This window comes from Radiomyces spectabilis (assembly GCF_025331425.1).
Source record: "Radiomyces spectabilis strain NRRL 2753 chromosome Unknown BYT42scaffold_9, whole genome shotgun sequence".
Taxonomy (NCBI): domain Eukaryota; kingdom Fungi; phylum Mucoromycota; class Mucoromycetes; order Mucorales; family Radiomycetaceae; genus Radiomyces; species Radiomyces spectabilis.
Window position 1 is genome coordinate 1,639,112 of NW_026251934.1, and position 20,065 is coordinate 1,659,176.

General features: G+C 43.6%; 13 protein-coding genes across 13 annotated transcripts; 4 read left to right on the plus strand and 9 right to left on the minus strand.

Annotated features, from left to right (window-relative positions):
- Positions 1–1,481: 1,481 nt before the first annotated feature.
- BYT42DRAFT_577376 (uncharacterized protein) lies at positions 1,482–2,537 on the minus strand. Its single transcript, XM_051569167.1, has 4 exons — positions 2,297–2,537; positions 2,097–2,214; positions 1,954–2,016; positions 1,482–1,876 (listed from the first exon to the last, which is right to left on the minus strand). The coding sequence occupies exons 1-4, from the start codon at positions 2,479–2,481 to the stop codon at positions 1,706–1,708; spliced, it is 537 nt and encodes a 178-aa protein (XP_051421977.1). The 5' UTR covers positions 2,482–2,537; the 3' UTR covers positions 1,482–1,705.
- Positions 2,538–3,315, minus strand: BYT42DRAFT_577378 (uncharacterized protein). The gene is made up of 4 exons (XM_051569168.1): positions 3,146–3,315; positions 2,917–3,077; positions 2,716–2,846; positions 2,538–2,642 (listed from the first exon to the last, which is right to left on the minus strand). Exons 1-4 carry the CDS (start codon positions 3,213–3,215, stop codon positions 2,618–2,620), a joined length of 387 nt encoding a protein of 128 aa, XP_051421978.1. The 5' UTR covers positions 3,216–3,315; the 3' UTR covers positions 2,538–2,617.
- Positions 3,316–3,565: 250 nt separating this feature from the next.
- On the plus strand, positions 3,566–4,338 carry BYT42DRAFT_615848 (acyl-CoA N-acyltransferase; the record flags this gene model as incomplete). Its single annotated transcript, XM_051572004.1, has 5 exons — positions 3,566–3,680; positions 3,739–3,801; positions 3,862–3,983; positions 4,065–4,126; positions 4,191–4,338. 5 exons carry the CDS (start codon positions 3,566–3,568, stop codon positions 4,336–4,338), a joined length of 510 nt encoding a protein of 169 aa, XP_051421979.1.
- Positions 4,339–4,706: 368 nt separating this feature from the next.
- On the minus strand, positions 4,707–5,531 carry BYT42DRAFT_499263 (uncharacterized protein; the record flags this gene model as incomplete). The annotated part of the gene is made up of 2 exons (XM_051564623.1): positions 4,707–5,335; positions 5,405–5,531. 2 exons carry the CDS (start codon positions 5,529–5,531, stop codon positions 4,707–4,709), a joined length of 756 nt encoding a protein of 251 aa, XP_051421980.1.
- Positions 5,532–5,602: 71 nt separating this feature from the next.
- BYT42DRAFT_577386 (uncharacterized protein) lies at positions 5,603–5,945 on the minus strand. Its single transcript, XM_051569169.1, has 2 exons — positions 5,895–5,945; positions 5,603–5,784 (listed from the first exon to the last, which is right to left on the minus strand). Exons 1-2 carry the CDS (start codon positions 5,923–5,925, stop codon positions 5,639–5,641), a joined length of 177 nt encoding a protein of 58 aa, XP_051421981.1. The 5' UTR covers positions 5,926–5,945; the 3' UTR covers positions 5,603–5,638.
- Positions 5,946–6,484: 539 nt separating this feature from the next.
- On the minus strand, positions 6,485–7,164 carry BYT42DRAFT_577390 (40S ribosomal protein S16). The gene is made up of 3 exons (XM_051569170.1): positions 7,141–7,164; positions 7,037–7,067; positions 6,485–6,903 (listed from the first exon to the last, which is right to left on the minus strand). The coding sequence occupies exons 2-3, from the start codon at positions 7,064–7,066 to the stop codon at positions 6,511–6,513; spliced, it is 423 nt and encodes a 140-aa protein (XP_051421982.1). The 5' UTR covers position 7,067; positions 7,141–7,164; the 3' UTR covers positions 6,485–6,510.
- A 475-nt stretch (positions 7,165–7,639) lies between these two features.
- BYT42DRAFT_577392 (60S ribosomal protein L28-B) lies at positions 7,640–8,301 on the plus strand. Its single transcript, XM_051569171.1, has 2 exons — positions 7,640–8,009; positions 8,092–8,301. The coding sequence occupies exons 1-2, from the start codon at positions 7,724–7,726 to the stop codon at positions 8,109–8,111; spliced, it is 306 nt and encodes a 101-aa protein (XP_051421983.1). The 5' UTR covers positions 7,640–7,723; the 3' UTR covers positions 8,112–8,301.
- On the minus strand, positions 8,302–9,583 carry BYT42DRAFT_577393 (nucleophile aminohydrolase). The gene is made up of 6 exons (XM_051569172.1): positions 9,431–9,583; positions 9,254–9,348; positions 9,108–9,189; positions 8,884–9,039; positions 8,623–8,801; positions 8,302–8,555 (listed from the first exon to the last, which is right to left on the minus strand). Exons 1-6 carry the CDS (start codon positions 9,504–9,506, stop codon positions 8,403–8,405), a joined length of 741 nt encoding a protein of 246 aa, XP_051421984.1. The 5' UTR covers positions 9,507–9,583; the 3' UTR covers positions 8,302–8,402.
- A 1,451-nt stretch (positions 9,584–11,034) lies between these two features.
- BYT42DRAFT_577401 (peptidase M24, structural domain-containing protein) lies at positions 11,035–13,793 on the minus strand. Its single transcript, XM_051569173.1, has 10 exons — positions 13,628–13,793; positions 13,497–13,524; positions 13,335–13,398; positions 13,100–13,245; positions 12,957–13,008; positions 12,732–12,878; positions 12,303–12,658; positions 11,757–12,237; positions 11,518–11,694; positions 11,035–11,453 (listed from the first exon to the last, which is right to left on the minus strand). The coding sequence occupies exons 1-10, from the start codon at positions 13,702–13,704 to the stop codon at positions 11,167–11,169; spliced, it is 1,815 nt and encodes a 604-aa protein (XP_051421985.1). The 5' UTR covers positions 13,705–13,793; the 3' UTR covers positions 11,035–11,166.
- Positions 13,794–14,244: 451 nt separating this feature from the next.
- BYT42DRAFT_417064 (uncharacterized protein) lies at positions 14,245–15,314 on the plus strand. The gene is made up of 2 exons (XM_051563466.1): positions 14,245–14,780; positions 14,903–15,314. The coding sequence occupies exons 1-2, from the start codon at positions 14,374–14,376 to the stop codon at positions 15,213–15,215; spliced, it is 720 nt and encodes a 239-aa protein (XP_051421986.1). The 5' UTR covers positions 14,245–14,373; the 3' UTR covers positions 15,216–15,314.
- A 1,221-nt stretch (positions 15,315–16,535) lies between these two features.
- Positions 16,536–17,700, minus strand: BYT42DRAFT_577411 (uncharacterized protein). Its single transcript, XM_051569174.1, has 5 exons — positions 17,569–17,700; positions 17,325–17,418; positions 16,946–17,105; positions 16,771–16,885; positions 16,536–16,698 (listed from the first exon to the last, which is right to left on the minus strand). The coding sequence occupies exons 1-5, from the start codon at positions 17,569–17,571 to the stop codon at positions 16,657–16,659; spliced, it is 414 nt and encodes a 137-aa protein (XP_051421987.1). The 5' UTR covers positions 17,572–17,700; the 3' UTR covers positions 16,536–16,656.
- Positions 17,701–17,774: 74 nt separating this feature from the next.
- On the plus strand, positions 17,775–18,736 carry BYT42DRAFT_518597 (zinc knuckle-domain-containing protein; the record flags this gene model as incomplete). The annotated part of the gene is made up of 5 exons (XM_051565246.1): positions 17,775–18,040; positions 18,118–18,187; positions 18,260–18,372; positions 18,444–18,503; positions 18,570–18,736. Coding segments are annotated over exons 1-5 (429 nt in total), but the record flags the coding sequence as incomplete, so codon positions are not given.
- Positions 18,737–19,368: 632 nt separating this feature from the next.
- BYT42DRAFT_547720 (uncharacterized protein) lies at positions 19,369–20,034 on the minus strand (the record flags this gene model as incomplete). The annotated part of the gene is made up of 1 exon (XM_051565966.1): positions 19,369–20,034. One exon carries the CDS (start codon positions 20,032–20,034, stop codon positions 19,369–19,371), a length of 666 nt encoding a protein of 221 aa, XP_051421989.1.
- Positions 20,035–20,065: the final 31 nt, after the last annotated feature.

Below are 20,065 nucleotides of genomic sequence, written 5' to 3' on the forward strand. Positions count from 1 at the left end.
TTCGGATACGATTTAATCGAGCGTTAACAAGCCGTACACCCGCTGTGCAATGGGTGCCACCTGCTACTGGACGTCGCCCCCTTACATTGAGCGACATTCGTCAGACAAAAGCCTAACGCAATACGGCATAACCTGGGCGAGACTCTTGATGGAACTTTGGTATATTAATGTCAATACTCTGGCATACCGTACAGTCATGATTTTCAAACATGTGTGCAGCAGCACTTATTGACCCCCTCAGTCCCGTCCCGCCCAACGTTATGATAGACCTAGAATGATGTGTGGGAATGTTGGGTATCAAAAAAATGAGTTAATACGCTCTTTGATTGATTCAAGTGTCGTCAAAATATTTTACCTTTGTTATTCGATGCAGCAGATATCGAGAGCTTCCCGACCGAAAAAAGAAGTAAAACAATGGGTGCGTCCGTAAAAATCCCCTAAAAACCCTGTGGGAAGGAAAAGATCGCAAGAAGACTATACTAAAATACAAATTTACATTCTACAAACTACAAAATAAAATGGTCAGGAAGAAATATCGAAGACAATATACCATGGGTGGCAATCCAAAGAAGAGGAACCTGAGGAGGACGCGTAAGCACTAAACCGCCGACGATGCCCTTTGACGACAAAACCGGATTGGCCACATTTGGTGCGGGAACAAAGTAGAAAGGTTTGGAGGATGGATGGCTTGCCAGGCGAAAAGAAAACCGGAGAGAAGACCAAAAGCTAAGGAAGAATAGAAAAAAGAACAGGTAAGTTTTTTCTTGTTGAAGAAATGATAAAAACCATTTGATGGTACCTTCTGATGGTGATGGTGGATTTAACCGAGTCAGCTACACGGGAAAGCCATAGTCGTGGCGATGGACGCAGCTAGGAACTTGATGAAATAAAATAATACCAGGGCTTCTTAGGTGAACCGAAGTTAGAGAAAAACGAAGACAAAAAGAAGAAAAGAACTCCAAAAAGAAAAGCTTCAAATATAAAAGCGAAAAAGAAAAAAGTCCAAAATAAAAACTGAAGGTGAAGACTGTAAAGATAAAAAGCAGAAAGAAGCTGTATAAAAGTTAAAGCTCCAAAAGAGGTATGAATGAACACTTTCTAAATGAAAAAAAAAGCTCCAAAAATAGAATCTGATAAAAGCAAAAAGAAATTGCATAAAAATAGAGCTCTAAAAGTATGAATGATCGCTTTAAAAATAAAAAAAATGACACACACCAATGAATGAACAATGAGCAATGTCGCCAGATCAGCTACATTGGTAAAGCATTTCTGCTCATGCACCTTTAATCACCGAAAACTGGAAAGAAAAAATCAAAAGGACACACATTTACAGACAACGACAAATTATTAAATAATGCTACAAAGACGCGAGATCGACATTGACAATAGCCCTTTACAGAAAGCTCTCCCCTTCCATTGAACTTTTCCAACATCTTTGAATGAATAAATAACACCAAGCGAAGTAGCTGCTAAATCCATATGATGAAAAGGAACACCATGTGGCTGTTTTTTAGCTCACAAATTTTGGCGTGCGGCGACTGGTTTTTAGTTTGGCAAGAATTTTAAAACATTAGAGTATGCAATGTTACAAGATGAGACAAGGATCGGATTTTTCCACGAATGGGGATATTTGTTATTTTCGATGGTAGCAGGCGTTCGAAGGGGATAGATGAAATTGCGTTGCGTGAGTGGTGGTGACAACGGCTTAATGTCTTGTATGACCGAGAGTCATGGTGGCAGCATCTGCAAAGTGCTTTGTGCGCAGCCACGAAGCAAATTCAGCAGTATCGGCTTCACCAACATCAAGCTTCTGCTTTAATTCCTGCCAACGCCAATAAAGATCTCGATCAAATGCTTCGTCGGTGTCATGGTAAATCTAGACACGGTAAAAAAAAAGTCAATTTACGTTGAAAGCATTGTCAAAACGTATCTGCAATGTGAAACGAAGTTTACTTCTTGCTTTTTAGCTTGAACAAAGTCAACGATGGTTTGTGTCTGTTTGCGCAACAAGTATCCCTATTGCACAATCAATCAAAGACATTAACACTCCATGAGCGACAAGCAATTATTTCCATTCATTTCGGTACTCGGCCTACCTCAAGGTCGGTGTCTTGTATCGGCTTTCGAGGTTCGGTAGGCGCACCCATGTGAATGGTGCCTAATTCTCGCACCAGAATGCTGGTATTGACACCTGCCTTCGCCAAGAAATAATGACTGCATTTTGTTTGAAGAAAAAAAAACGCCCGTATATATCAGTAGATATTCATTCACGATTTTAATGAATTTCGTCACATACGCTCTGACATTGTCTTCTGAGGAATCGGTAGGGGCGGACGACAATTTTTGGGATTGTGAGTCGATCTGGTCCAAACCACGTTCAATGGACGGCAGTGTGCTTTGTTCAATTTGCGACGTCAAAAGCTTGGACCGTTCAAGAATATGCTTCAAAGAAGCCGGTCTTTGAGATTGTTTAGCTTCCATTGTTTTTTGTTTTATTGCTTTACAAAGAGTGAACAAGTGAAATAAAAAAAGCAAAAGGGAAGTAAGATAAAATTGAAAGGAAAGACGCGTCACTGTCACTGTTGGTTTTTTGTATCTCCGCCTATCCGCTCTTTTTTCATGACTTGGATGGCGTAATGGCCCTGTTCAGTAGAGATATTTACCATGAATACTGGTATATCACACCCCCTCTCTCATTATGATTTTATTGCTTACATGCGGAATGGATAGATATCCCATTTCTCCCATACTTTGCCCTTGACGTATGGATCTTTGGCAATTATCTGACGCACTTCTTCCTCGGACTCGGCCTCATATACAAGCGCACTTCCAATCATCTTGCCTTGCTATTTATCCATTCCAACCTCCCAATGCTCAGCATTTCTGGAACAGTGACATGGTTTTGTCACGACCTACCTCGTGAGAGTTGAAAAGCGCTCCTCCCAACACTAGGCTTCCATCGGCTTGTGCTTCTTTGGCTTGCTGAAGATGCAAATCCCGAGCAGCCATGCGACGGTCCAACCCTTGAGCATCAGTATAGTCGTGAACAACGACCAGAAACTGTTTGCGTTCATGAGCTTTTTGCAAAGGGAAAGGATGGGTTACGTCAATGAACTAGCTCGCGGGGCTGTGAGGGAACACTCACCCGATGCGCTGGTGTGAAGGAGACGTTGCGCTTTGACAAGGGAACGAGTGGATCGAAGCAGAGAGTTCATTTGGGTTTTTCAGGGACGAAAAATGTTCAAGTTTGTTTATCGGGCTGGCCTTTTTTTTTTTTTTTATGAGTGATGAACGCTCAAATCTTTAAGAGCATGGTGTAACGCCACACTGATTTTTCTCACGAGTGAGAGGCCAATCTCTTCCGCGGAACGCCTGCGAGATGTCAAATTAAACCATGCCTTTTCAAATAAACATTAGTCTTCGTTTGTTTATCTCTCGTTGCTTCTTTTTTTTTTTCCTACTGTCCGTTGTTTTGTACAGCAAAAAAGTTTCCTTTGTTGTTATTCCTTGATTCTTCCTCCATCGTCTTTCTTCCTTCCGCAGAGAAGTTTCCGTAACGCGTATCATGACCATTGCTGATCTTCAGTTGTTTTCAGCAAAGCTAATATCTCAAGAACAACAGAACGCCTTACCACCCGATTGTACATTACGACCATTGCAACGCGATGATCACACAAAAGGTGTGTGCTTTCAAAATCGTTCTCTCAGAGATACTTTGACTGATCGTAAATAACTTAGGTTTGCTAAGGTTACTGTCACAGTTATCCAACATAGGAGATGTCTCCCCGGAAGCATTTGAAGGTATCACGATGCTATCATCCACTTGACATATACCCGTTTACACATGAAAATCTTTATTAGAGCAATTCAATATGATGAAACGCCAGGAATCATATTATATCATTGTCGTTGAGCAACGTGAACGGATCGTCGCCTGTGCCACCTTGGTCGTGGAGCACAAATTCTTGCATGGTTGCAGCAAGGTGACAAATCTGATGCCCTAATCCAATTTGACGTTTTTTTTTTATACTTACCATGAACATCTTGTCTTTCATTTTTTACAGGCGGGGCATATTGAGGATGTGGTGGTCGATGACTCCCAGCGTGGTAAACGACTCGGATCACGGTAAACAACAGCTCTAATCAAAATCAGTAAAAACCGCTCATATGCTAACTGGCCAATAACTTAGATTGATTGATCAGTTGGTCCATATAGCCAAACAAGTCGGATGCTACAAAACCATTCTCAACTGCAGCCATGAAAATGTGCCATTCTATGAAAAGTGTTCATTCAAGAATACAGCAGTACAAATGGCATGCTATTTTGATACAAACTAGAAATCTATCGGTAAAAACAACTCTATTTATACAAACTTAGTAAAAGAAGCATCATGGATGGCTCCTAACCGTGACAAAAGATGCTCTCACACATGCTTGATCGAAATAATAAAGCTCTTTTCGGAAGCTTACGTCAAGACATTTCGAGGAGCATGGCTAGCTCTTACAATTAGTCACTCTGATCTTGCGCGATTCATTGCTTGGTTGATCAGGTGTAACTAGAGTGAGAGGGAAAAATTTCAGCGAATTGCAGATTAGGTTTATTACATCAATTCAAGGTATTTAGCCAGTGAACAATGAGTTGTTCAAACTTTTTTTTTTTTTTGATCATATATTCATCGCAAGACCACTTTATTGCAATCAGGGCCTTATTCAATAAAACGAGCTACTTGTTTATCACACAAGTCTTCGGTGGGGTTTCCAGGTTGTTCAATGACTTTGGCTTTCAGGAGAGTGGAAGTGGTGACTTCCAGTGCGCGCTGGGAAATGCTCAGATGGTCCGGTGCATAATGCACGATCTTGAACCAGCTACGTACGTCTTCCTCCGTATAGTCGAGAATATCCATCACTCGTTGAATGGATTCGTCGTCCTTTTGCTGCATGAACAGTTCCGTGGCTTTCTGGATGGCTTGCAATGCACTTTGAATGGTTTCTGGCTGCTTCAACAAATCTGTGTGAGCTGCAAACATAAAAGCAGGCCAAGGGGGCGTAATCTGACCGATACGCATCACTTCGCCCGAATCATGGTAAGGTTTGGTAGTGAAGGTTTCCCACATAAAAACGTCCGATGAGCCATCGTTGACCGCATCGCGCATCGCCTTGAAATTGTTCAACACATTGAATGTGAAGGGTTCCTCCGAGTGCCAGCCCTGCTGATCCGCGAGAACATACGCCATGATATGCGATCCGGAACCGAGACGCGAGATACCGACATTCGATTTATGCAAGCTATCGATCGACGAGTGCTTGGATTGCTTTCCCGTGCTGATAGCCCAGCCTTTCAAAGGTGAGAGCGGTACATCAATATCGTACTCACAGTTTCAGGTACATTCATGACAGCACTTACATAAAGGAGAGTCGACATAAGTACCGACAATCTTGTACCAGTCCTGTCCCTTATTGATACCGGCCACTAAACCTTCGGTGAGAGCAATGGCCAGATCCAGTTGCTTATCCTGCAGTTTCTGGGTCATCTAAACCGAGATTGAAAATTTCCTTTCATGAGTCAGATCATCTCCGCAACCGTCCATACACTTGAACCTACTTCACCCGTGCCGCCTATCCATGTAATGACAAAATGTCAGTTCCTTTTTATTGCTGACAGCCTGCTTTTTTTTTCATTGGCAGACATACCTGGACAGCAAACAAGTTCCACAGACACATTCTGTTCGTCAAAGAACCCTTGATCTCGGGCAATGTACAGTGGGGTCGAGAAATGTTCAGGCACTGCAAGCACCGAGAAAGCGCGCATTTCGACCATCAGACCATCAGACCATCAGCAAACCACATCAACGAAACAAGAACTAATCACTCCGTCGGAAAGAGCCGCGACTTACCGTAACCGATACGAATGGTAGAGTTGGTCATAATGAGTAGCCACTGACAGAAGAGACAGGAAGGAAAATGAAACAGCGCAAGTAAGTTTATCAATATGAACGGACCGGATCTCCGCACTTCTCATCTCTGCCCCAGCGGAAGAATTCATTCTCACTATCGCAAGCTCAAGACAAAACTGTCTAGCGCTCTTTTCAGCTATTGTCCATAACTGAAGGATCATAAACCAACTACTACCACACAAACGACGTGTGTGTACTTTGAACCCTTCTCTTACGGGATGCCTTTTTTTTTTTTTTGCTTTTCTTTTGATATGCGTTTCATACATCTTCTATTACTTTTTCGATCTTTCCCCGTTTAAGGTCAGCATAGAGAGCTCGGGTGTTTGATCGACGTGCTTCAATCATTCTTATTCGGAAATAAGGCGCAAATACTTGCTTACGATTGTAATTTGAGTTGGTGGAGGTTACATAGACACAGTGTCAGCTTAAGTTCCGCTTTAGCAATAAAAGAAAAAAGGTCAGAGTGCAATAACAGCCTACAAGTCAAACAATACAAGAGTGAATCCTGCACATGTGGAAGCGAAAAATGGATAGTTTATTACAGCAGCAGAATTTCTTAACGGTAAGACTTTTGGTAACGTGCACGGGCACCAGGACCAGCAAACTTCTTGGGTTCACAACGACGGGGATCGGCGACAAGAAGAGTACGATCATATTGGACGAGAATTTCCTTGATTTCCTTCTTGGCGGCTTCGTCGACGAACTTTTGGTAGAAAGCAACGACGGCCTTGGCAAGAGCTTGACGGATGGCGTAAACCTGGGAGGTGTGACCACCACCCTGGACACGGAGACGGATATCGATGTTGGCGAAACGTTCCTCACCGAGAAGAAGGACGACTTCGTAGACCTTGAATTTCAAGATCTCGGGTTCGAGAAGCTCAAGGGGAGAGCCATTGACGCGGATGAGACCACGTCCTTTCTTGCAGTGAGCAACAGCCGTGGCAGTTTTCTAAGGAAGCAAAATCCACGTTAATATCCGCTTCACTACAAGTTTTTCGATACGGTTCAATGCTTGCCCCATTCCTATGCCACTCAGCATGACGAATGAAGCACTAAGCAAGTCTAAAAGATGGAAAACACACCTTGCGACCGAAAGTCTGAACGGCTTCCATTCTGTAGTTGATGATATGACGTTAGATGACGATGAATCGACGGTGGATGGTACTGCTAACGGATGGATAAATACCTTGCGATTAGAGGGGAGAGGAAACAGAATCGTCCATGCACACACTTCCCAAAGTGTGAGTGGAGGGGAGCTCCGGCGCAACGTTTCGATCCGGACATTTACATTACTCCGGGGATTTGGCCGGAAGGAAGGAGGATTGTTTCCCCGCCCCTCAGTGTGTCTTTGACAAAAGGATCTCGCCATCGGGATACTTCCTGAAACGGCCCGAGTCCGGAGGCGCCTTGAAGGACGGTCATCCATCCATAGTGTCATCGCTCTTTTCCCAAAAAGTCTTTTTGCCATGGTAAGCATCGACTACACCCCGTTGGCCCGCATCGATGCCATTCCATATGAATAGTTTGATTTCCCATGGATAGTTACATATGGGATGAGCATGAGGATGCCTTATTTGGATAGCCATCCGGTGCCAAAAAAAAAGGTCAATGACTTATATAATTTCCCAATGTCCATGTAGCCTACTAGACTTCATCACAACAGAAAGAAGCGTGGACACGTTTCCGCCGGTCACGGTCGTGTTGGAAAGCACAGAAAGCATCCTGGTGGTCGCGGTCTTGCTGGTGGTCAGCATCATCACCGTATCAACATGGATAAGTACCATCCCGGTTACTTTGGTAAAGTCGGTATGCGTCACTTCCATTTGAAGAAGAATCAGACCTGGCGCCCCGTCATCAACCTTGACCAAATCTGGTCTTTGGCTGGTGAGGGTGTTCGTGAAAAATACAAGAACACCGAAAAGGTCCCCGTCATTGACGCCCTCCAGAACGGTTACGGCAAGGTCTTGGCCAAGGGTTCCGTTAGCCAGCCCGTCATTGTCCGCACTCGTTACGTCTCTCGTCGTGCTGAAGAGAAGATCAAGGCTGCCGGTGGTGGTAAGTGCGCTGCATTGAAAATCATTGGTAAAAGCATCACCCAAACTCTTGAAACTCACACAATATAATTTTTTTTTTGTAGTCGTCGAACTCATTGCTTAATTGATTTTCATTTCTATTTTTCCGTTCTAGTTCAGTTCATCTTCCTCAGATACAACAATAGTCATCGCATACTGCTCTTTTTCGTCCCCCTTTCAATTTCCGTTTCTCATGTTTTTCATGTTTTTCATGCATGTGTACTTTACCATGAACATTTGTTTTTTACGACTTATTTTTTTTTTTTGAATGGATAAAACAGGAATACAAAGATCGATCCAGTGAACCTCATGTGTAAAACAAAAAGATTAAAGAAGGGACGCACGGGGAAGTGTTAATTAAAAGCGATTCATGCTATTAATCCTTGTCTACAATTCTCTGCAAATGATCTTCGATCTGATCGATTGATAATGTGCGGAAGTTGGGATCATCTTCTGTCACAATACCGACTTCCAATTCCGTGGGCTTGAAATCGACTGACAGTACGCTTGATAATGTCGTAATAGCAAGCTACGGGATATCGACGAAAAATCTTAACCTCCATTCACCACCTATGTCCACCTCTTTATAAACTGACCTCAATGGTATCCTCCATGTTCAACTCGCGGTTTTTCTTCAGCTTCTTTTCCAGATGGTTCAATGCTTCTTGCTGTTTAGCGCCGGCCGCTGTTGCCTTGTAACCCACATAATATCCTGCAGGATCACACTTGTACAACTGTGGACCCCATTCGTCATCATGACCGATCAAAATCATAGCTAACCATTTTTTTTTCATATGTCAGTTTCTTTTCCCTGTGCCTTTTTTTTTTTGGCATTCACTTTTCTCTTCCCCACTTACAAACACCGAGAGGTCGCATAGCTGCTTGTTGCGTGTATACTTGATTAATGTTGGCAATACGCTTGGCAAGCATATCAGTAGGAATTTCGTAACCATATTTGTAACGAAATTCTGCTGCTTCCTGACGAGCTCTTGTCACTTGTGTACGAGCATCCGCTAAATACATTTCACTTTGTTAAATACAATGTCATCAGTGAACAAATATAAAGCGCGTGTGATTTTACCAATCATGCCTGTCATGACACATCCAATTTTAGGTGTCAATTGGAAAATGTGTGTGATGGTGGAAGGATCAAGTAACTTGTCCTAGAATATGGATAGTCAATACCGCATGTCTTGACACCTCTTCATTCTCCAGTTTTAAGCTTACAGGAATTTTCTTTTGAGTGACAATGACACAACCCTCTCGACCGCGCACACCGACGGATGTGATGCCGCTGTTGGAAATGGCTTTAAAGGCATATTCTACAGAAAGAAAGAGAAGTATGACGCATAATAATTAACATGGTTGCAAAACGTCATTATCAATGGGAAATAGACCACATACCAACTTGATATAATCGACCCTCTGGGGAGAAGATTGTAATGTGTCTATCGTAGCCAGCACTTGATCCACGACTCATGTCGATATGAAAAAGCTTTAATGGGAGAAAGTAACTTGTAAAAAGGACAGTAGTCTGAACCACCGAGGAAAAAAGAGGGGTCGCGCGTCCTCTTCCAACACGCAAGCCAAAATTGACGTCATCAACAACATTTCGGCGCAGAAATTATCTGATTGGATAATGTCAAGTAGCCAGAAACGCAAAAAAAAAACCGCAAAGTCAAGCATTTTACAATGTAGTTTATTTGGAAGCACGGCTGGCGCTCTTGTTGAAGTCTAGCTTTTTCCGCAAATTCAGCAAAACGCCTTGAAGGTATTGCTGGAAGCCTTGTTTCTTGAAAACATTCAAATTGCAAATGACGAGACTCAGGAGGAAGCTCTTATTCTTTTGGGCATTCAGCCAAGATTGCGCTCCACTCACCGGTTGCCTCCGTAGCAGGACAACCGTCTTCTCAACGTTGTACTGCCGGTAGTTGCTGTGAACGCCCAAAGGAGAGAGGAATATTTAGGTGCTAATTGAGAAGAAACACATGGCTACAAAATAGAACACTGTGTTCTCCAAAAGAGGCAAGTGTATTCCAGCAGCCCGTTTTCGTTCAAGATAAGATAAAAATATAGCGTCTTTACTGACGAGGCAACTTTGTTTGCTTGAGCCAATTTAATCATTTGCTGGCTCTTTCGGCATCGATCTGGTTCGCTTTCGCTTTGGCCCTCTTCTCCGCCTTATCTAGCCGACACGTTGAGAAGCCAAGAGAAATCCGCAGATAGTTCTGCTTACACTCTGAGTGGCCCTTCAAAATTCTCGTCGCACTTTGTCATTGTCCTGGGATAAGGTTGCAATAAGATTGGGGTTGCTGAATGCACGATAAACTGAAGTCGCAACTTTACAGCAATATGTAACTACTTCTAGTGGATCGTACATGTTCTTCCAATTTTTCTCTTTTTTTTTATGATTGAATAGCATATGAGCAGGTATGGTTGCTATTTTTGCGCATTGCAATCATAAAAAGTTTTTCGAGGTCAAGCTCATACAACGTGATGAATTGCCTCTTGGATTTCTGTTGTATATTGTGCCGCCCTGGTAACAAGTCATCGTAAGCTGGGCTCTTCTCGAAGTGGATGTACATTATTTTAAAGGTACAAGTCATCCTTAATGCAATAAAATGTATTGCCGACGTCTGTATGAACAGTAATTTCACAGACTGTCCTGGGAGAATTGCAAAAAATCTTCAGATGAGTAGCATGAACTTCCTTTTATTTTAGATCAAGATTTTGCCGCTGCTTAAACAGACACTGCACATCCAAGGTCAAGTTACCAAAAGGTAAAACATCTTGAAGGAATTCCTCAGTCAAAGAGTTCTTATATGCATTTGAAAGTATCCACCAGACCGGTCCAGATCCATCATATCCTTGAGCGGGAAGTAATGGAGCGAGTCAATGTTCATTCAAAATATTGGCATAATTATACCAAAGTTCCATCAAGATTGTCTCCTGGTACATCTTGGACTTTGCCCGACGAAAGCCGCTCAATATGAAAGTGATCTCGAGCAAGTCGGCGACATTTAATAGCACCGGCATGTTAGAGGAGGAAACGAGAATTCGAAGATTGTACATTTTGATTTTTATTTACGATTGACTCATTTGGCTCACGGAATTTTTCACGCAGACTATCCATTATGATATTAAATCGCTAGTGTCTCCTTCTTCAACCATGCGGTGGCTAATGCATCATCCTTGAGGAGAGGGGAAAGATTCGCCCAGCATTCATCATGGTAGTCATTGACCCATTTGCGCTCTTCGGGAGACAGCAAGTTGACATCGATCAATTTACGTCCCAAGGGAGCCATAGTGACATGTTCAAAGCCAAGGTAACCACGTCCACCAAAGTTGTGAGGGGTGCTTGCTTCCTTGACAATCAGGACACTCTCGATACGGATACCGAAATGACCATCTTCGTAATAGCCAGGCTCTGTGGTCATCTCCTCATAAGATTTTCTGTGTCTTTTTTCTCCTATCTCGCTCCCACCACTTACCGTTAGTGACAACCATGCCCGCCGCCAAGGGGGTGTCATTGTACGCCTGTCGCACACCGATACCGTGAGGGCCCTCGTGCACGTTGAGGTAAGATCCAACACCGTGACCTGTACCGTGACGGAAATCGAGACCATCCTTCCACAAAGCATGACGAGCAAAAGGATCCAACAGATAACCTGAAATAAACAAAATAGACGTGAGAATCATTGGTCTATCAAAGGATGGCTCTATGACGTACCTGTCGTGCCCTTGGGGAAAACGGCAACATCAATGGCAATGTGACCTTGTAACACACGGGTGAAGCATCGCTTTTCATATTCAGTGGGTTCGCCAAAGTGGAGGGTTCGGGTCACATCCGTTGTACCGTCTTTGTATTGACCTCCCGAGTCACAGAGATAGATCAACTTGGGATCAATGACTTTGCATGAACCCTTCTCGGGCTTGTAATGGATAATGGCCCCGTTGGCGCCAGTGGACGAAATGGTGTCGAAAGAAAGTCCAACAAAGTCTTTCTGAGCGGCACGGAATTGTTCAAGACGGTCCGCACCATCCACTTCGTCAAGCGTAGCTCCCTTTAGCAGTTGATCTTCCAACCATGCGAAATAGCTGACCAAGGCAGCACCGTCACGGAGATGACAGTCACGCATGCCTTTGAGTTCGGCTTCGTTCTTGACAGCTTTAGCGTCGGTCACAAACGAACGGTCTTGCAATACCAGATCCTAAAAGCCAATCATCGAGTGAGCATACTGATGTTCCCTATTGAATCCCAAACACAAAATCTTACCTTGCCGATGGCGGTTTCAATGGCCAAACTTGTCTTGTTATCAATGATGATTTTCTTGGAAAGCTTTTCACGAAGAGCTTGAAGATCGCTGAACACATCAGTGTAAGGTCTCACAGTGACATCGGCCCCCAAATGATCTTTGACTTCTTGTGACAGCTTGACAGGATCAATGAAGAGAGTAGCTGCGTCTTCGGTGACCAAAGCGTAAGCAAAGAAAACAGGGTTACACTCTACATCGGAACCGCGAAGGTTGAAAAGCCAAGCAATTTCGTCCAGGGCCGAGAGGATCACGCCATACGCATCCTTGCTGCTAATGTGTTTGCGAAGATCGGCCAACTTGTCTTGGAACGGTTTGCCTACCAATACCAACGGTGACTTTTGTTAGGAGCTGGGTATAATTTTTGGAAAATGAAGCCATCTTTAAGTTACCAGCAAAATGAAGTGAGTGAACGTTGACCACGTTCTTTGGGCTACAGGGTCTCTCTTTATGCCAGACAATATCCACCAGATTGTCTGAAAGAAGCACCAATGAGGAGCCATTGGTTTTCAATTGTTCCGTCAATTGGTCGGCATCAGCTGTCAAAAAGTAAAGCCGTCCGTCAACTCATGGATCCATGCAATTCCCTGTGGCACCTTTTTTTTTTTTCCACTGACCTGCTGTAATAAGAGTAGGGTCCAAACCAATACGCGAACCAGCCGCGAGATTCTAATCATCGAGTCGTGGTATGCTGATGTTAGTTGTGTGACACATTCAAAGAAAAATGCATGCAAAGGGGTCAAGGAACCCTTTTTCTAACCTTGACCAGATATTCTTGCCAGGTAGGAACACCAGGAAGACCTTGTTTCATGAGGGTCCAATTGCCATCAAGTTGTTCAGAAGCTTGAAGGAAATAACGGCCATCCGTGAAAAGAGCGGCCTCATTGGCGGTGACGATGGCGAAACCTATTCATCGGCGTGAGAAAAAATAAATTCATTGAACGCTAGCGAGCCGACGGATTACGATAAAAGGCAATTTGTCACTTTTTAAGTACCTGCTGAACCGGTGAAGCCGGAAATCCAGTGACGACGTTTATCGCAATCGGCAATGTATTCACTCTGAAGCCAAAAAAGAAAAAAAAAAGAGTGCACGGTAGGCGTAAGTAACGCGATTCCTTCATCGGTGACAACCGTGCGTTTCATTCGTGGATCCTAACCTGGTGAGCGTCTTCGGATGGAATGAGGCTGTCAAATAGATAAAAAAGATAAGCATAGGATAAACGCGGCACAGCGGGTTATCTAAGACGCAAGAGAAAAGCGACACTATGCGTCAGCAGGGGCAACTCACAAAGCATCGACAGCGTATTTCTCGGATGCCATAAGCTCGCGGAGAGCTTGCAAGCGTTGTGTAGTATTAACAGACATACTGAGAAAAAATTATCTGGTAATAGAGATAATATACAGAGTCTGCTTTAGATAAACAGTGAAAAGAAAACTCCAAACAGCAAAGGAAGGAAAGGGAAAAAAAAGGAAAAAGATATGCCTTACTCAGGACGGGCATTCAAGTCACGTGTTAACTAAATTCAAAAGCCGATGCCACGCTCTCGTCCGGCCCGCCCGTCCGTCCGGCTGTTGTGATTTCCTTTTGGGCAAAATGATATCAGTGGCAAAGTGCGCTCAAATTCCCTTTCACTCATTTCAGCAAACAAACACGGTTTTGGAGAAGAAAAAGAAAGACTTTTCTGCGAAACGGACGATTTTTTTTATTCCATTCCTTTTACGACTTTTTTTTTTTTTTTTTTTGTCATTGTATACCAGTTGGTGCTGCTCTTTGACGGTTGATTCTGTCAGTATTACAGATAGCGGAGGTTCACCTGAACAAGTCGGTTCTGTTTTCTTAATCGCCGCTGAACTCCGCCTTTTTTTTTTTTCTTTCTCTCTCTCTTATTGAACTTTAAAAAAATCCATCCAAGCAGCCAACCGCATTCCCCTTTTCTCCAGCTGCTTCTATTTGCCTTTTTCTTTCCCTTCTATCTTTCATTTATTACCATACATATTATTGTTTTTTTCCCTTTCTTTATTTATCCTTTCTAGATGTCGAACGTCAAACCAACTGTGGAAATGGTGGTAGGGCAACCTGAAGAATCGTCTGGTAATCGAGGCCCGTTTCGAAGGAACAGTCGGTCGGCTCAATTAGAATCACCCATCATGGCGGCTGGCGATCTAGAAGAGCAAAGTGTTGTTTCGTCGTCGTCACCAGAACCCAACGCACGTGTCACTCGTTCACAGTCTATTGAATCCAGCGTAGAGCCTATAGAGACGAAAAAACGACATCGGAAGACGAGAGGGCCTGGCAACAATAAAAGAAAAGCAGAAACCAATGGCAAATCCACTTCTGGACGTGATGATACAGATAGGGAAACCCGAAATAAAACCCAGAGAATTTCCAAAGAAGCAAGAGAGGCTAGAAAGGCCGAACGTGAAATCATCATCAAAGAAAGGCAAGTGATCTACCATTTTTTCCTTTTTTTTTTTGGGTGTATTCTCATTTACATCCGTCAAAAACCCTACCATCATGGTGATTAACTCTTGTTGGTTTTTTTATATCTTATTCCCGTTTTAGATTGGCTGAACTGGATAAATTGGAAAAAGCCGTCAAAAATGAATCGCATGCCGAGTATCATAAGTTGCTTCGTGATATCGAAGCCAAACGCACGAAGAAAGTCAATGCAACAGAAAGTCGTCATTCATTAGCAGAAATGAATATCCGAAGCGCTTTTATTGCTCAGAAGAAAGTCGCTTTTGATCAGTTCTATGTAAGTTCCAGTCGCTGCTTCAACCTCCAAACCGCTGTGGCTGACTGGCTGGCCTCTTTTTTTCCCTGGTTTTCTCTATTCAAACTGATCGTGCCGTTTGTTTATAGTTGGACAAGTTAACACTCCGACGATCTATGATGCAGCAGGTGCAAAAGAAGATCAACATGCTTGAACAGGAATATTATTCACAACACGTCCAGAGTAAGACCGTTTCGCTGCCTTATTCAGACGCATTCTACATTATATTCTAAACGCCAATTTCAGGTTCGCTCGATAATCAACATCTCGCGGATTGGGTGCCACCGGAGCGACCTTCCATGATTAATATCCTTTTTTATTTCTTGGGGCTATTTATTTGTGCATCTTGTGGATCTACTTGTTTGTTCACATCATTTACTATGAAGACGATCTATTGACATGCCTTATTTACGTCTCTTTGTACATTATTTCCTTAACCAATGCTTCACGTTCCTTGACATTAGGTTTAGATGAAGATGATATCCAACACGATTTGAAGGTGGCACGTCAAGATCCTACTGCGGCGGTAGAAGACCGGTCTGATACCGTTTTATCGTACCATTATCCAAGCCATTCATCTCCACCTTTGCCGAAACGAGAACATACCGCATCACCACCCCCTGAAATGTTGGCATCGCGGGCCGATCACCAACAGTCCGAAGAAGAAAATTCCATGACTACAGAACAGAGATCATTGCAACGGTTCCATCCATCCTCCCAACAAACGCTCGATCTGCCACCGCTAAACCCATGGCGCGTCGGGTATACCACGACGACATAAATCAAAAAAAATCGCACAGCCTCTATTTGAATCTCCGCCTTATTTTCACGCACGCACCCCCCACAGTTCACCCAAAAAATGTTGAAGAAAAAAAGAGAGCCAGGTCGTCACTGCCCCGAACTTTGCCTTGTCTTTTTTTATTTTTTATTTTTATTAGCTCTGTCCCACTCAAAAGCAATCGTTGTCCCTTTCGTAATCAATAGCTTTCTTAATCTGGTCCTTCTTCTTTTTTCTTTATTTTTATATATCCTTTCTTCCTTGAATGATTCTTTTCCTTAAGTTTTTCTTTCCATGCCCATTTGCTCCCTTCTTTTTTCTTTCCTTTCCTTTGTTGAATTTTTGCATACACACACATAAAAAAAAAGATATCCTAGTTGATGTGAAAATACATTGATCAATCGATCAGCAATAACATATTCACTGTGGCAGGTTCTCATCATCTTCCCGATTTTTCTCATATAAGAACATCTGACCAAGTGATGGACAGGCTGAAACTCAAGTCGTATTAATTTTTAACCAATGCCAAGACGGTTTGTGCAGTGGCAGTGACATAATGAGATACAAAGGAAATTCCATCCTCTGTTAAAAGGTTCTGTTCAAGGTTGTCAGCGAAAAAACCACGCTTATCAACGCATTTTGCTCTTGGGGACAGTCCTACTTTACTGGGAAGCCAGTGAAGTACTATCATATCAAAGAAAGAGAACATTCAATGTATTTCGAAAGCAGCGTTTTAATTGGGGTGGGTTAATGCTATTTAGTAAATTACTTGCGATCAACCTTTTCGAGAATGCTTTCATACGCGATCTAAAAAAAAATCCAACTTTAGCGGGGGACAAACCTTGGCTCTTTTCACAGCCGAACACAGAATATATTTACCTCTGCCATATCGGTAGCCTGAGCCTCAACAGCGATACCGACCAAGGATCTGCGAATAGCATCCTTGCTTGAGGCGTACAACATCTTGGACTTGATTCTGGCAGAGTCGGGAGTCCTGAGGTGGAGAAATAAGTATATGGTTCCAATTTTTTTCTGATTGGAGGAGACAACTTACCAGTTAATAAAGACAATCTTATTTCTCATACCCTCTCCTGACTTCTCAAATTCAAAGTCGAATACGATGTAACGGGGCTCGTTCTCGGGCACTTCGTTGAGCAAGTCATCGTAAGAAGCAGATTCGGCCGTCTTGTCAATCACGATTTCAGTGTTATCGTCTACAGTATGAATCATGAGGATATCATCCAAACACAATCAGTCAGCCAACTTTTTTTGTTTTCACGTCTCCCGACTGACCCATTCACTCTCTCTTTTTGCCGCTTCTAGTTAAAGAACGGAAGTAGAAGCAGACAGGCGAGAAAAAAAAAGTAAAGGGCTAACCAACGGGGAGGAGAGAAAAACCAAGTGACCAAAGAATAAAAAAAGGTAAACCTTACCAGACAACTTGTACATGATGTAGGTGTACTTCTTGCGAAGCTTGAGTTCTTGGAAAGTTTCAAGACACTTATCGTTGACAGCGACACCGGAAGACTAACGCGTAGAGAGGTTGAGATGGAAAGAACGCATGCGCACACCTAGTCTCATCTCCACTGTATTCCGCTTCCCGTTTCCCACCATCATCTGGAAGCATCATCTCCCCCCGCCCCCAAAGAGCTTTCAGAGCAACGATGAAATTCTTACCATTATGAAATTATATAAAAGATGGGTGGAAACGGAAAAAGAGAAAAGAAGAAATGTCTCAGGTGCTTTTATTTCCCAAATTTGCAGGGCGATGTTGCGTCATTCCTTTCAGACTTCGGGAAGCGGAGCTTGGTAAGTTTTGAACACCACCACAGTCTACTTTTTTTTTTCGGTTCAGCCCTTCTTTGTATTGAGCTTTGTATAACGTTTTCCATCATAGGATATCAAAAAGGTGAACATACTTAACAGGAGCCTCGATGCATATTGTCTCCTGAGAAGAAAAACGCCCGCTGGAGTCACTACCAGCTTATTCGTCGCTATTCATCGTATAAAACCGAAGAAAAAAGCTGGAGCAAGTCAGTCACGACCCATTTTTCAATCTCAGTCACCCACAGTGAACCCTTTTTCCCTTGGCTCGCAAAAATTTTTGTAATTCTAAGCAGAAGTCTTCTATGTATCGAACAGGCTATAGGTAAAAAATAAGGCAGCCCTTACCGTCTCAAGTTAATGTGAGCATATTTATTTTAACCTGTGAAATTGTATATATAGACATTCGAGTAATGCCCCCAAAGCATCGCCATCGACGCGGTGTCAACGATGCCTGGAGTATGGTCATTGGGTAAGTGGCGGCAACTTTTTTGAATCCAGCCCGTGAGATTGGTGCCTTGCTAAGTGGAGAACTCTATGATAGACGTATGAATGCAAAAAACCACGTCCGTACAAAGCACGTCCTACACGTACACAGCAGCTGGAAAAGCCCTTAAAATTGGTTCAACCTACTCTACCTGACGAACTGCTGGATCCGTAAGTCTCATCTTTGGCAGCATAAAACCATGACACGCCAACGATATCAGCATACTAAAAGGGACCTGTAGACAAGGATTGGCTGATAAAATTTTGGCCAAACAAGCGAAATCGCGCAAGAAAAGACGCAGGTAAGCACGAACAGACACTTGTATTTGTGCGAACCATCAAGTGTGTAACCAAAAAAGGATTTCTAGTTCTGTCTCTTCTAGCTCGTCATCTTCCTCGTCCTCCTCGTCATCATCTGGATCAGAGTCAGATTCCGGTTCTGATTCATCCGGATCCAGTTCCGATTCCGGTTCGTCATCGGATTCCGATTCGTCCACTTCGAGCAGCAGCAGCGGCAGCAGCAGCGACAGCAGCCGTAGTCGTAGTCGTAGCCGTAGCCAAAGTGTGTCCAGCAGTAGCGGCAGCGAAAGTGATCGACGAGACAGCAGACGTGCCAGAAAATCGAGATACCACAGAGATGTCCCAGATACACGGCGTCGTTCTTCCCGTTCACAACGAACATCATTATCGCCTCCTCGACGTCGATACAGATCAAGGTCAAAATCACGTTCAGCATCCCCACCCCCAAGAAGACGTCCTCGCTCCTTTTCTCGCTCTCCTTCCCCCATTGACAGACAAAGATCGATCTCACGGTCTAGTGCGAGGGGTCGTCGGTTGAGTCGTTCGGTGTCGCGCTCGCCTCCCATAAAACGTCAATATCGACGTGTTTCCGTATCACCCTCCAGATCCAGATCGTCATCAAGACACAGATACAGACGAAGATCCTTGTCGCGATCGTCTAGAGGTAGCAGCATTTCACCCTAACTGGGACGTGGCCAAACGTCAATAAAATGCCCTTGTTAAACGCATGTATTACATATTTTTGCAAAATTTGAAAAACCCAGTATTTTTGGAACTTGCGAAATGTTTACAGTAGAGTTTTATACAAAAATGATGTAAGGATGAAGATGGCGAGGGAAGCAAAGGGGCGAGAGGGATGGGGAAGTATCAGGTGAAATTGACAGTGTTCATATCGGGGACAGCGCCGTGATCGACCAACAGTTTGACCATGTCCCACAAGCCTTTCTGCACACACGCTCGCAAGGATTCACTGTCGGGTTTGATTTGCAGATGGTCCAGGAAATACAGCACCATTTCCCTGTTATCTCTTGCTGCGCATACGCGTAATGCCATGTTTTGTCGGACCGTCGGATCGGCTCCAAAGGTAATCAGTTGCTTCACAATATCGAGGCGTCCCAATTGCGCCGATTTGATCAGTGGGTATCCGTGAGGTTTGTTCGGTGAGGCGCCTCGCTCGAGTAAAGTGAACGCCAGCGCATCACTTGCCGCATCCATTTTCGAAAAGAGTTGCGGCGGCACCATCTTTTTGGTAAACAATATCTTGGCGTCCGGCTGCTGTTGCTGTCGTGCATAGAGTCGATCAAAACGTTCCAATAGCGACATGCTAAAGAATGGAAATTTCAAAGCGGCTTCGCAAGCGGCCGTGAGAATGTGTCCATGTCGATACAGTAACCAGGCCACTTTCAGATCGTCGGGAGCATGATACAGCATGTGGAAAGTGAATCGGCAAGTGACTGGCAACTGCGGGTTGGAAGATAAGATAAAGATCTTGGCTAGTACTTCAAAAGGCAAGCGGGTCAACCCGCTCACCATCTTCAAGCGTTTCGTCGGCGGTGAGGCTTCG